The sequence below is a fragment of the Neovison vison genome, chromosome 3 (assembly GCF_020171115.1).
Source record: "Neovison vison isolate M4711 chromosome 3, ASM_NN_V1, whole genome shotgun sequence".
In the NCBI taxonomy this organism is placed as follows: Eukaryota; Metazoa; Chordata; class Mammalia; order Carnivora; family Mustelidae; genus Neogale; species Neogale vison.
Genome location: NC_058093.1, coordinates 44362267 through 44376342, shown reverse-complemented (window position 1 = coordinate 44376342; position 14076 = coordinate 44362267). Strand labels below are relative to the sequence as shown.

General features: G+C 48.7%; 1 protein-coding gene across 5 annotated transcripts in view; it reads left to right on the top strand.

Annotated features, from left to right (window-relative positions):
* Nucleotides 1-14076, top strand: part of COL6A3 (collagen type VI alpha 3 chain) — a 77966-nt gene that overhangs the window by 35722 nt on the left and 28168 nt on the right. For all 5 annotated transcript variants that reach the window (XM_044241915.1, XM_044241914.1, XM_044241913.1 and 2 more), the window contains 15 exons: nucleotides 691-1290; nucleotides 1936-2273; nucleotides 3410-3488; nucleotides 4940-5085; nucleotides 6491-6583; nucleotides 7052-7105; nucleotides 7860-7931; nucleotides 8646-8672; nucleotides 8781-8825; nucleotides 8938-8991; nucleotides 9493-9555; nucleotides 10149-10214; nucleotides 10587-10640; nucleotides 12774-12809; nucleotides 13401-13463. In XM_044241915.1, coding sequence (XP_044097850.1) covers nucleotides 691-1290; nucleotides 1936-2273; nucleotides 3410-3488; nucleotides 4940-5085; nucleotides 6491-6583; nucleotides 7052-7105; nucleotides 7860-7931; nucleotides 8646-8672; nucleotides 8781-8825; nucleotides 8938-8991; nucleotides 9493-9555; nucleotides 10149-10214; nucleotides 10587-10640; nucleotides 12774-12809; nucleotides 13401-13463 — 1790 coding nt within the window. The remainder of the gene's footprint in view (nucleotides 1-690; nucleotides 1291-1935; nucleotides 2274-3409; nucleotides 3489-4939; nucleotides 5086-6490; nucleotides 6584-7051; nucleotides 7106-7859; nucleotides 7932-8645; nucleotides 8673-8780; nucleotides 8826-8937; nucleotides 8992-9492; nucleotides 9556-10148; nucleotides 10215-10586; nucleotides 10641-12773; nucleotides 12810-13400; nucleotides 13464-14076) is intronic.

The following is a 14076-nucleotide window of genomic DNA, read 5'->3' as shown; positions in this document are numbered from 1 at the left end:
AGGCTTCTCTGAGGTTACTCCCAGTGCCATGGAAAGGTTCTGCGAAGGAGCATTGAGGATTAGCCATAGATTCATTGGCTCTCAGAATAGGATGAAACCTTGGAGGTTAGCTAATCCATGCCCCTCTTTTGCTCCAGTCTTGATAGCTTGATTTTAATTAGGAAATTACCCCCAGATGCCATTGGGTTTCGGCAGGCTTCCATGAAGCTCTTAGCATGTGGGTAAGCAATTCTCCAAAGGTGAATGGGGTCTGCTTCCCATTTTCCAACCTGCTTCTCCCAGCCCTTTTTGGATCTGCCTCTAGCTCATCTCCCTCGACTCCTGTCAGGCACCATTGTTTATTTTTGGCCAGAAGGAAAGAAGTTAGTGGCATTTACTAAATCATCTGAGTTTATGGACCGCTGAATCTGTGACGTGATACCATTTTGCATGGGATAATCAGGATCAGTTCTCAGTTTCCCTGAGTCCTTCTGTCTCCTATCTTTTCATTCAGATGATTTATCATTTATCTTCTTGTTTTTAGCATCATGGTGGGTGTGAATTTAGGAACTATAGAGTCAAGGAATAAAGCAAAGTTGTTCACTGTGAATATGTTACGGGAATGTCTGATTCCAATTTCTTTACACATTGCGTATTTGGTGTGGATATGGAAACTGGATTTCTCCTCATTTCCATTTTAATCCTTTTTAGAGAAAAAGAAAGCAGACATTGTGTTCCTGTTGGATGGATCCATCAATTTCAGGAGGGACAGTTTCCAGGAAGTGCTCCGTTTTGTGTCTGAAATTGTGGACACTTTGTATGAGGGGGGTGACTCCATTCAAGTTGGGCTGGTCCAGTACAACTCTGACCCCACTGATGAGTTCTTCCTGAAGGACTTTTCCACCAAGGAGCAGATTATTGATGCCATCAACAAAGTGGTCTACAAAGGGGGGAGACACGCAAACACCAAGGTGGGCATTGAGCACCTGCGGGTGAATCACTTCGTGCCGGAAGCGGGCAGCCGCCTGGATCAGAGGGTCCCTCAGATCGCCTTTGTGATCACGGGTGGAAAGTCCGTGGAGGATGCCCAGGAGGCCAGCCTGGCACTCACCCAGAAAGGTGTCAAAGTGTTTGCTGTGGGGGTGAAGAACATCGACTCAGAGGAGGTTGGGAAAATAGCGTCAAACAGTGCTACCGGGTTCCGAGTGGGGAACGTCCAGGAGCTGTCTGAATTGAGCGAGCAAGTTCTGGAAACTCTGCATGACGCAATGCATGAAACCTTATGTCCGGGTGTGACTGATATTTCCAAAGGTAACGATCTGCTTTACGTGCACATTTTTATCCTGTCATGTGGATGTTTAGGACTTGTTATTTAGGTGCGTGGTGCTAGCCCATGGCTTCCTTGAGCCTTTGGCTGCTTCAGGCATATTTCCTATATCTGGGTGGGTTGGGTCCTGGAAACCACCTGTCCTTGTTATTGAGAAGATATGTTATCTTTCAGGTAAGGGTGGAAGTCTGTATTTTGTTGTTCTCCCAAGATTTACTTTTACCCTCTGTTCCTGGATCCCCCAAATAATTCAGACTGATTGATCCTTGTTTCTATTTATAGGTTTTATCAGATCAGCTATTTGAGATCAGAGTATTTGAGTTCTCAAGTGCATTTAACTTAAAGCACAATCTAGGGATGCACGTAAACACTGACTAGAGAGCAGGCCAAAATGGATTAACTTCCCAGAAAAGCAAACCTATTAAAATGCCTACACTCTCAGTTCCCAAGAGTCAGCACCAGTGTTCCCCAAGAGAGAGGCAGACTGGATTGCTCCTCCAAGCTCATATGTAGAGGATCTGGTTTTGCCCTTGAGCGTGACACCTGGTGCTGATCCTGGAGCTGTACCTGTATGTCCGACTCATCTCGGCCACCTGACTTAGATCTCCTTGTGTATTTCCCTTTTGCAGCCTGTAACCTGGATGTGATTCTGGGGTTTGACGGATCAAGGGATCAGAATGTATTTGTGACCCAGAAGGGCCTTGAGTCCAAGGTGGATGCCATCTTGAATAGAATCAGCCAGATGCAAAGAATCAGTTGCAGCGGCGGCCAGATGCCCAATGTGCGCGTGTCAGTGGTGGCCAACACGCCCTCAGGTCCCGTGGAGGCCTTTGACTTTGCCGAGTACCAGCCGGAGCTGTTTGAGAAGTTCCGGAACATGCGTGGGCAGCACCCCTATGTCCTCACTGCGGACACGTTGAAGGTCTATCAGAACAAGTTCAGACAGTCCTCACCAGACAATGTAAAGGTGAGCACGGACTCCCCTTCTTTCAGCTTCCTGCACAGTTTCTGGACTTCTAGTGGTCAGGGGGAGCACCTCAATGTACAGATGCCCCTTTCCCCAAAGTGTTCTTCATCTATAAACATTCTTCGTGTTTGATGTGGTTGACAGCACTGAACATATTTTATCGCCAACTGATCATAATAGTCTAAAATGTTGTATCTTCCTCATTTCAGTAGTTTTACTTGTGCTCTAAAAAATAATTCCTGGAAATCAGTAATTAAGTGGGACTGAGTTGAAGTTATGAATAATTCATGTTTAATTGTAGTCCTGCCCATCAAGGACACCATGCTCTGTTTCTCTCTCCTTCTCTCCATGGGATGTGTAGATACATGCATATATATACCTATACAGGTATAGTGTGAAAACACACACATGCATGCGCGCACACACACACACACACACACACACTACTAGTCTGCTCAGATGCCATAGCAGATTACCACAGACTGGGTTGCTGAAACAACAGAAATTTATTCTCACAGTCCCAGAGATGCTGCAAGTCTGAGATCAGAGTGTCTGCTGGGTTGGTCCTCAGAGGCTTCTGTCCTTGGTCTCCAGAAGGCCACCTTCTCCTTCTGTCTCTGTATGGTCTTCCTTCTGTGTGTCTGTGTCCCAATCTCCTCTTCTTAGAAGGAGACAAGCCCATGGATGAAAGCCCACCCCAATGACCTCACTGAATTTAATAACCCCTTAACAGCCTAATCACCAAATACAGTCATATTCTGGAGTACCGAAGGTTAAGTCTTCAACATATGATATTTGGAGGAGCCTAGATCAACCCATAACAAACATAAATACACACACACACACACACTTCCTAGAAACTATATCACATAAATAGGAAAATGAGATAAACTCTTTACTTTTATTGTGTGTGTGTGTGTTTTAGTAAATCAAACATCACAATCGTCTTATTTATTTTATCCCTCATTTAGTGAAGAGTATTAAAGAGCTATGCATGAGAGATGATGGCTTCCAAACGTTGGCTCCAGTGTCCTCAACTGTAAGGTGGAGGCTTTGAATGGTCCAATCTCCCCTCTGAGAATCTGTACTCTTTCCTTCTAATTGTGGCTGGGGTTTGACCTGTTCTTTATTTGTAGGTGGTCATTCATTTTACGGATGGAGTGGATGGAAGTCTGGCTGATTTACAAAAGGCATCTGAGGAACTCCGACAAGAAGGTGTGTTGTGAGCTTTCTAACCATGAGAAGTTGGCCGGGGTGAGAGGCAGGAGTCCTCTGTGGCACCCCTGGGGCTCCTCCCCACAGCCTGAACCTCTATCAGTTGCCTGGGGCTGTCAGAGATCCCCCCTCCCCTTAGCACAGAAGGCTAGAATGTATGAACATGTTCTGTGATGTCACCTCTGGCATTTCTCCTGATCAGCTCAGTTATAGAGCTGAAACAATTGCCTGAGAGGTGTCCGAAGTTTCTGGATGTGAATTCTTCAGAGTAGCTAACTAGTTTGATGCCATACAGTTCAGGTAAAGGCCACATTTTACACTGAATTTTCTTTAAAAATAGAAAGTCAGAAAACAAAGAGGCAACCCATGGAATGAGAGAAGATATTTGCAAATGACAGTATAGACAAAAGGTTGATATCCAGGATCTATAATGAACTCCTCAAACTCAAAACACACAAAACAGATAATCATATCAAAAAATGGGCAGAAGATATGAACAGACACTTCTCCAATGAAGACATACAAATGGCTATCAGACACATGAAAGAATGTTCATCATCACTAGCCATCAGGGAGATTCAAATTAAAACCACAATGAGATATCACCTTACACCAGTTAGAATGGCCAAAATTAGAAAGACAGGAAACAGCATGTGTTGGTGGGAATGTGGAGAAAGGGGAACCTTCTTACACTGTTGGTGGGAATGCAAGTTGGTGCAGCCTCTTTGGAGAACAGTGTGGAGATTCCTCAAGAAATTAAAAATAGAGCTTCCCTATGACCCTCTAAGAAATCTCTAAGAATCTCTAAATCTCTAAGAAGCCAGGCAATTGCACTCCTGGGTATTTACCCCAAAGATACAGATGTAATGAAAAGAAGGGCCATCTGTACAATGTTTATAGCAGCAATGGCCATGGTTGCCAAACTATGGAAAGAACCAAGCTGCCCTTCAACAGACGAACGGATAAGGAAAATGTGGTCCATATACACTATGGAGTATTATGCCTCCATCAGAAAGGATGAATACCCAACTTTTTTAGCAACATGGACAGGACTGGAAGAGATTATGCTCAGTGAAATAAGTCAAGCAGAGAAAGTCAATTATCATATGGTTTCACTTATTTGTGGAGCATAGCAAATAGCATGGAGGACATGGGGAGATAGAGAGGAGAAGGGAATTGGGGGAAATTGGAAGGGGAGGTGAACCATGAGAGACTATGGACTCTGAAAAACAATCTGAGGTGTTTGAAGTGGCGGGGGGTGGGAGGTTGGGGGAACCAGGTGGTGGGTATTATAGAGGGCACAGATTGCATGGAGTACTGGGTGTGGTGCAAAAATAATGAATACTGTTATGCTGAAAATAAATAAAAGAAAAAAAAATAGAAAGTCAGGAGGGCGGAGAGGTTGTGGCTCGGAATGCTGGCTGAGCTGCCCTGAATGTCTCTCCTTGCAGGGGTCCATGCTCTGATCCTGGTGGGCCTTGAACGTGTAGCTAACTTGGAGCAGCTGATGCAGCTGGAGTTTGGGCGAGGCTTTCTGTACAGCCGGCCACTGAGGCTCAACTTGCTGGACCTTGATTATGAGTTGGCAGAGCAGCTTGTGAGTTTCTATGCCTCTCCCCACAAACCGGTCTAGATACCAAATTCTTTGTCATCTTCAGATAACGAAGGCATTTTTTTTTCCTTTTGCCCAATGAATGGCAGAGGAGCCATTTGGGTAGGTAATTCAATAATTCAATTCATTTAATTCATTTGGGAGGGACCTGCCTTGTTGCCACCTTCAGCGCAATTCCTGAAACTGAGGTATCCAAGAGCTGGGAGGACAGCCCATGGGATGGTGGGTCTCTAGGCATGCTGCTGCTGGTGTCACCTGGACATTTCCTCTGCTCCTCCTCATGAGCATCTTGCTCTTCATAAGCTTTCCATGAAGGTGAAACATCAGAGTGATTGTCCCCAAATAAGGAAGAGTGAAAGCTTGCATGTGAAAACAAGGCTATGCAGGAAAAGAAAGACCATTTCTGGGCAGAGGTGCCTCTCCGTTGCTTTCTCTCCTAGTTTCTTCTGGAGGAGATGAAGGTGCCCCCCATGAGGCTTCCCAGTGAGTGGGTTCAGCCTCTCTCAGCTGGAAGAGGTAGCTCCCGGGTTGGGAGTGGGGCAGACCTTTGGGGGATGTGGTGCTGAGTGGTTAATTTAGGGATTGTTTGCTGCTGGCAAGAGTGGGTCGTGGGACAAACTGACTGTCCCTTCTTCCCAGAGCTGCCTTTAGGATTTTATTTTGTTATTGGATGGAAGGAGTTGTGTTAGCTGGTATATCTGGGACATGGAAGAACGTGAAATCTCTAAGAAGCCCAGGGCAGGAAAAGTGTTTGACCACCATGAGTTGAAAAGTCGGAAATGTTTCTTGGGCCTGCGCTATCCCGCAAGGTCAGGGGCTAGGATAGGAAGGGAACGTGGAGGGTGTCTGCTGAGGGTGGCCCCACTGGTGACCCAGAGTGGTGGTCCTGGTGGTTAAGAGGCAGGTCACTGGGGTCTGCCCTCACATGGGGGCTGTTCCCAAGGCTTCCTCTGGGTGGACAGCATAATCCGTGCTCTAACCATGGTTGTGAGGAAGTGGGTATGAATCTCTGTCCTGGAGATACTTCTGTCTGTGCCATATGCAATTTGTGTCTTACGTCTTGCTCTTTGCATTTGAGAATATGTGAGTTAGGTTTAACATTTGAAATTGGAAGCTGCATGTTGGAAACTTCTAGAAATAAGACCCAGCCTGAGGTGACACCGTGAATAAGATCACTTTGACCTTGGTTGCTCTTCATTCTCCCATTTGTGACTTCCCACTGCCCTCCTGATGCTAAGCAGTCTCAGAGGGAAGGCGTCACACGGGCAGAACTTCATCTCTCACTAAGAAAGCCACTCACGAAGATTTTGACCTTCACAGCATATTTATGCTCTTTGTTCTTTTTTTCCTAGGCATTGTTGAGACTTGAACTTTCTTTTCCTTTTGGTAGGACAACATTGCCGAGAAAGTGTGCTGCGGAGTTCCCTGCAAATGCTCCGGACAAAGGGGAGACCGCGGGCCCATTGGCAGCATCGGGCCAAAGGTAAAGCGACTTTGCCCTCCCGTACACCTGGGGCTAGATCTCAGTGGAGTCCCAAGGGTGCAGCAGGAGGGCCGAGGGGCACTGGATGCCCACAGCCTTCTCTCTTTCCTCGGGGTGAGGGCATCTGCTCTTTTCTACATTGTTCTTCATTTTACAAAATACTGTTAAAATTGGTGGGCATCCCTAACTGGTGGGCGTCCCGGACAGCCTCCCTGTGGATGATCATCAGGATCCTGAGCAAATGTGTCTAAGGTATAAGAAACAACCAGAATTTCTTGGTAGATCAGCCTGAAAGATCCTGATTAATTACGCTGGAATAATGAGCGGAAGCCCAAGTTCAAGGCGACAGCCAAAGCCATGCTAATTAGTGCCATTGCTCTATTGAAGGACGGGGGTCATGGAGACATTTGAAGGTGGAACAAAGAGAACTATGGGCTTTAACTGAGGAATGGATTTTCTCTGTTCTAGGGTATTCCCGGGGAAGATGGCTATCGAGGTTATCCTGGTGATGAGGGCGGCCCCGTAAGTACAAAATAATTTGTTCTTGAAGTTTTTATTCCCTCCTTGCTTCCCACATGGTGGGGTTGGGTTCTGGGTTTCGTAAGCTCTATTTCCAGTGACTTTCCTACTGGGAAAACAGTTTCTGACGTCCTCAAGAGCTGTCCTCCGATCTCTACACCGTGGAGCACAGTGTGATGACCTGGACATGCACGGTGTGGGCACGAGTTATGGGTGTCCTGGTCCTGTTTCAGAGGGACACTCTTGACGGCCTCTGAGACTGGAGACCACCGAACCCCCACTGGGGTTTCCGGAAGCAGTGCTTGGGACTGAGGAGGTCTGAGAGGCTTTGAGACCCTAGAAGGAAAGTTGACCCTGGGATGGGGATAAAGGGTCCGGTGGGGAGCATGTGAAATCACAGGGTGCCAGCTGGAAGTGCTAGGTGCAGGCTTGATCCCAGCACCCTTTGGAATGCTTGGAATAAGGGATGGTACAGAGGAGTCCTCAGGCCAAGGATTCTTCCAGCACCTAGTACCCAGAGCCCTGCCCACCCTTGGTCCTCCTGGAAGGTACCCTCTGAGCTGAAGACCCTCCCAGGTCCCGCTCCCTCCAGGGGCAGGAATCACCCAAGGGGGTGTTGGAGGCTTCACTGGGGTCGAGCAGCATCCCTGCCCAGTGAAATCTATCTTCTAGGACACGCCTTTTCTGGCAGAGCGAACTCAGTGGAGGTTTGTGACAAGGTGCTCCAACCTATAATTGCCTTTGTCTGTCCTGGCAGGGTGAGCGTGGTCCTCCTGGTGTGAACGGCACACAAGGTTTCCAGGGCTGCCCCGGGCAGAGAGGAGTAAAGGTACAGTGTGCTGATCCTTGAGTATGTGTGTGTGTGGGGGGTGACCACAGCCCCAGGGCCCCGACAGGCAGAGGGCACTCAGCAGCATGTGTGGAAGTGAGACAGTTTCCCCAAATGCCTCCTTGGGGAGGAAGACCCCCAGGGGTTTCAGTGGCCTCTCATTGGAGGGCAGGTCCAAAGTCTGGTGGGCTCAGCAGTCCTGGCTGCTGTGGGAAGGGGGCCTGAGGATGGTGGAATAATTTCCCACAGGCACGTCAAGAGGCAGTCACAAGGACAGAGAACGCATGAGCCAGTGTGGAGGGAGGGCTAGTGGCCAGTGTCTCTAGCCCCAGACCCAGAGAGAAGCCAGGGAAGTGTTGGGGCAGGGTGGACGGCACATGCTGGAAGGTTCCTTATGTGAAATGCTTGGATGCTCTTTCTCCTCCGTTGGCTGAAGTTTGAAAGCATCTGCTGGAGGGAAGGGGCCACAGGGCCGCAAAGTCACCAAAAGGTCTTGGAGCCTAGTCCCCTCCTGCCCAGGGACCCAAGTTCCCAGCAAATTAGCCTTAGGATCCTCCACATGATGGAGAGTCGTGGTGGGGGAGACAGATGAGTCCGCAGCACTGAATTTTGAGTTTGGGGTGTTCAGGTGGGGTGGGGCCCCCATTCTGTTCTAGCCTCTTCTCTTTGGCCTCCAGCAAGGAGCTAATGTTTCCCCTTTCCCCTACCTTCCAGGGCTCTCGTGGATTCCCAGGAGAGAAGGTACCTACGCTTGTTTTTGTTTTTTAAATTTAAAGCTGTCCTAGTATTTGTCATTTTTCCTTTGCCAGATGGCTTTCTATACTCACTCTGTGTCTTGCCCCTTCGTAGGGTGAATTAGGAGAAATCGGGCTAGATGGTCTCGACGGTGAAGACGTAAGCGATTTCACACTCCGTCCACACTGCGTCCGGTCCTAAACATCCCGGCCACTCATACCTCGGTCCTGGAAATTGTGCTGGGAGTGACATTTCTCATTATCTTTGACAGGGAGACAAAGGATTGCCTGGTTCTTCTGGAGAGAAAGGGAATCCCGGTAGAAGGGTCAGTATGTTTCCATAGTGTTGCCATTAAAGAAAAACTAAAACATTTTACCTAAGGAATCTATCTATCTATCTATCTATCTATCTATCATCTATCTATCATCTTTGGCAGGGAGAGAGAGAAGGAGAGAGACTGCTTCCTCCAGGAAGCCTTTCCTGATGTCCTTGAGGGGGTCATCCTTGGTATCTCCTCTGTCCTCTGTCAGCTATGACAGATACATCAGATTTTTTTGTTTGTTTGTTTGAAGATTATGTCTCATAGTGCAGGGATCGAGTAAGTTCTGTTTAAAAAACTCCCTAGTGTCTGGTACAGAATAGGTCCCATTAATATTTGGATTACCTGAACAGATCGGAAATACCTGGAAGTCATTTTACCTTCATGTAAATGAGCAAATGGGAAATGTTGTTCTGTTGAAGATTTATGAACTGAAGAACATGAGTTTAAGGGTGAGATACAAATTAGAAACTCTGATTTTTGTCTCTACTTGTGCTTTTTATTTAGGGTGACAAAGGACCTAAAGGGGACAAAGGAGAGAGAGGGGACATTGGAATTCGAGGTGACCCGGTAAGGGAACTGTCTCATCCACAGGTTGAGACCCATGTCTGGAGAAGAGGGTCATGGGGAAGGGGTTGAAAGGAAGAATTTAAAACCGGAATTTTGAAATTGTCTTCAGATATGTTGACAACATATGTGGTTTGTCCTTTTCCTACAATTTTGGAGATATGTTTGCAAGGCATAACATAACAAAGGAAGACCTCAGAAGTTTCTCAAAAGCTGGTCTCAGGCAGTTTAATCTAGCAGGATTGGGTGGTTAGAAAGGTATTAAGGGTGATAAAAATGTCAGACCCTGAGCCACCACCCCTTGGCCATGTCCCACAGAGCCCACCCATCCCACCAGGACAGCCTGACAACAGGGTCACCAACCACTCTTGGCTTCGGACAGTGGGCAGTCCTTCCTCACTGGGGAGGGCAGGGGCCCGGAGTCACTATTGCCTCATTCTGGCCCGAAGGATGGGAGGCTGGCCTGGCATGGGTCTCATAGAGCCACAGAACCAGAAAAACTGCAAACCCTTTTATTCCTTCTCTTTCCCTAAACTGAAATCAAGCATCCTTTTCTTGCCTATGCGGCTCATGTCCCTGACCCGTGTTGTTGACAGGGTGACTCAGGACGGGACAGTCAGCAGAGAGGACCCAAAGGAGAAACTGGAGACATTGGTCCCATGGTACGGCACTCTGCATTCCCAGACCCCTTTTGCTGAGGGCTTCCCCCAGCTACAGCGGCTATGAAAGTGGTCTCCAAGGCTGTGGGGCGTATGAGGTTGGGAGCAGACCTGGGTGCGGGTGAAGGGCGTCTCCCCAATAGGGAGCAGAAGCAACTGCCACCAAGAGGGGTTTCCTTTCTGCAGAATATGTGCCCCTTAGATATTCATGGAAGGGGTTTGTCAAGCCAGAGGCTTGTGGAGATGGTCATGACCCCTGTCTAAGCGGTTCCACCAGGCATCATCCCCTGGGTGTGTGCCCCTTTTCCTGTGGTGTCTTGTGCCATACGCCAGAGCTGGATGAGAATCTTACGCCAATTTTTTTCCCCACTTCAGGGTCTCCTAGGGAGAGACGGGGTATCTGGAAGGCCTGGAGAAACCGGGAAGGACGTGAGTGCCTCTTGGGCCTTGGGGGACTCTGTAGGGGGATTTAGCAAGTGCCCCCAGAGTTGCCAGGATGATCTGGGGCAGAGCTACTCAGCAACTTTATATTTAGGGACTTTAAGAAGATTTCTGGAACTACTGTCACCCAAAGCTTGCTGCTTATAGAAATTTTTCATTCTTACAATTTGCTCTGTGATCTGTCTCTTCCCCCACCTCCTGATTCTGCCTCCTTCCCATGAGAAAAACCACATCCAACAGATGCTTTTAGAAGAAGTAGCTTTGCTGCTTTCAAATATTTGGCTACGTTTTACCCTGTTAAATATTTTTAAAATCCAAACAGAAGCCCGAGTGAGAGAGGAAGGGGCAGCAAGGCTGACGGGTTGTATACAGGCTGGTTGAATGATAGTTTGTTTGCTTGTGAGGATGGAATTCAAGAGATACACCCAGGTTCTGTTTGCTCGTGAATGGTGTCTTACAGCTGCCTTTTCAAGACATTTCACAGACGTCTGTTGTAAGGCCACTGGGGGCGTGCCGGCTCTTTGAGTCTTGTTGAAGAGTTGACCAAGCGGGAGCTGGGTAGACAATCTTCAGTCGGCTTCCTGGGAACCCAGAGCTTGGGGTTCTGGAAGGGGGAGAGAGTCCCTGCACGGGGAGGGTGGTCTGGAAGTTAGTAAGTCTTCAGGTGCTCACTGGCTGGTGCAGACAGCCATGGGGGGCTCAGCAAGAGCGTCACCTCCACCAGCCACGCCCTGGGGGGATGATGGCGGGGGGACCCTCAGAGACGTGACCTGCGCTGAGGGTTTTTGAAAGGAATGACTTTCACCTGTGATCAGATGATAGGCTTTGGGCATTCTGAGGAGCTGAGTCATGACATAGCAGTTGAGGACACACTCGGTCATGACAGGCTCTCAGCTCCATCGGTGAGCAGAGCCAAGGCCTGTTTTCATGAAGGACTTAAGATAGAGGCATGCATAGGATTTGTCTGATTTCTAGGTGCAAGGTAGAAACTTGGATTTGAATTTGATGTGGTTGAGGGCTCTTGTCGCCTCCGTTCTTCCCTTGAGGCTGGGTGAGGCCTGGCTGCTGGCCTCCTCCTTCTATTCTGTTATGACCTCACTGTGCCAGGTTCATGCCGAGGTGAAATGGTCCCTCTCTCTGGGCCACCTTACCCCTCACACCACCACTCAGGCGTCTGGAGGCTGCCTCTGGCATGGGCTGTGCGTCATTAAGCACTGGTGGCCTCTGGCCTTGCTCCAGGATGTCCCTTTTTGGGAGAGGCCAGCCAGATTGTTACTTTGAAGGAGTGGCCTGGCCTCTTTCCTCTTCTACTGCTCCATGTGTCGCCCGTGGAAGAAGGCCAAAGTCTTCCATTAAAGGAGCTGCCACCACAGTGACTAATGGCAGAACAATCACCCCAGAAAATCTCTGGGCTGGTCCACTGGGAGCGGAGAATGTGAGCTGGTGTGTTACAGAATCCCGAATACCAGCCCTTAACCTCACAGAGATATGCCCAGGACCTTCATGCATTCCCATCCTAAACCTTTGCATGAGAGAGGAAGCATCACAAAGTCGGGATTAAAGGATTACTTAGCACAGCAGGCCCACATGTATTTGAACTAAGGGTCACTCCTGGAACATCGAGAACGATGTTGCCAAGTCATGAGCCCAGACTCAATACAGTTGGGCTTTTAGGTTCCACATACATGCACTCCCGATGCTTTCCTTAACGGAGTGTGTGTTATACTTGGCCAGGAGCATTTGGAGAGTTTGGGACTCCCTGACATTAGAATGAACATATTTCATTACGTCTCCCCACTGTTAGGAAAATGATCGTAAAGCGGACAGGTTGACATTACCATTTCACATCCTTGTTTGAAGCTGGCTGGGATCGTGCAGCCAGAACGAGTCATTATTTTGCTTGGCAGGTCTGAAGTTAACTGTGAAAACTTGCATCTGGTTGGTTAACAGGGCTGCATGGAAGCAAGGGTGGAGAGTGGAGATGAGGGCAGGAGGGAGGGCGTCTCTTGTGCTTTTCCCTGGGCTGGCTAGTTTTGGCATTTGGTGCTTGGGGGCTCCCATCACAGAGAGCCCCGGGCTCCATCCCCAGGCTCCCTTTCAGTTTCTGTGACTTCTCCACAGGGTGGCTTTGGCCGAAGGGGACCCGCGGGAGCTAAGGTAGGTCTCTCACTTGCCGCCTCTTTTCTGCCGTCATGTTGGGACTCACCGTGTGCTTTCAAAGGGCCAGGGAGGCACTCCAGCCAGGGGGCCAAAAACATTGTCCCTTGGCCACCAAGGCATAGAGCTCAGATAGCTGCCCCCACTTTCTCCGCCAACTCCTTAACTTGAGTCTCTTCTAAACGGCCCGTGAAACTGAGTGGCCGTGCGGACGAGGGACAGAGATAGAGGCGAGAGACAGAGGACACTGTGTTCGGGAATCCCTCAGCCTTAACGTGCCTGCTTGTCTGGGCCTTGGCCAGTTTTAGCATCTTACTGTGTCTGTCTGTTCACCTGTGCCAGGCAGGACTCCCCATTTCACAAAGCCGTCCTGAGTAGACGTTGAAAATAGTGGGAAACCATCATAAGAGTGCAGAGTGACACGGGCTGCAAGGTGTCGTGTCTCATCCTGGAGGCACGGTGCCAGTGGCCCCTGCCCCCTGCGTGGGGGCTGTTCGCCTGCCCCCCTGTCCAGATGTGACGGTGGAGCACACAGCTGACATTGGCATAAACCACCCTGACCTCTCCCCTCCATCTTCTTTTGTTTCCAAGGGCAACAAGGGCGGCCCCGGCCAGCCAGGCTCGGTGGGAGAGCAGGGGACCCGAGGCGCACAGGTCAGTACCCCCATCGAGGCCATGTGCCTGTGATGCTTTCCCAGATGTCTGGTATTTGTTTTTATATTTAAATGAGGTGACAGTCAGTTTAACAAAATTGAATGCAAATTAATCTTTGTAAAGTGAACAATCGGTGGTGGGTAGTCCATTCACAGTGTTGTACAAGCATCAGCTCTATATAGTTTGCAAACATGTTCACTGTCCCCAGAGGAGTCCCCTCCCTGTCAAGCAGTCACTCCCATCTCCTCTCCCCCAGCTGCTGGAAACCTCTCATTTCCCTTCTGTCTCTGTGGATTTCTCTCTCCTGGAAATTTCGTGGGAATGGAATCACATTCTCTGTGGCCTGTCTGGCTTCCTTCCCTGGGCATCATATTTTTGATGTCCGTCCATGTAGTAGCAGGTGTCTCTGCTCCCTTCCTCCTCATGGCTGAGTCATATTCTGCGGTGTGGACAGACCACAACTGGTTTATGCAGGTGTCAGCTGGTGGACACCTGGGCTCTTTCTACCTTTTGGAAATTGTGAATAGTCCTGCTATGCACATCTGCGTATAAGCTTTTGTTTGAACTCCTGTTCCTTGGCATTTTTAAAAAGATGTAATTTACTTATTTTAAA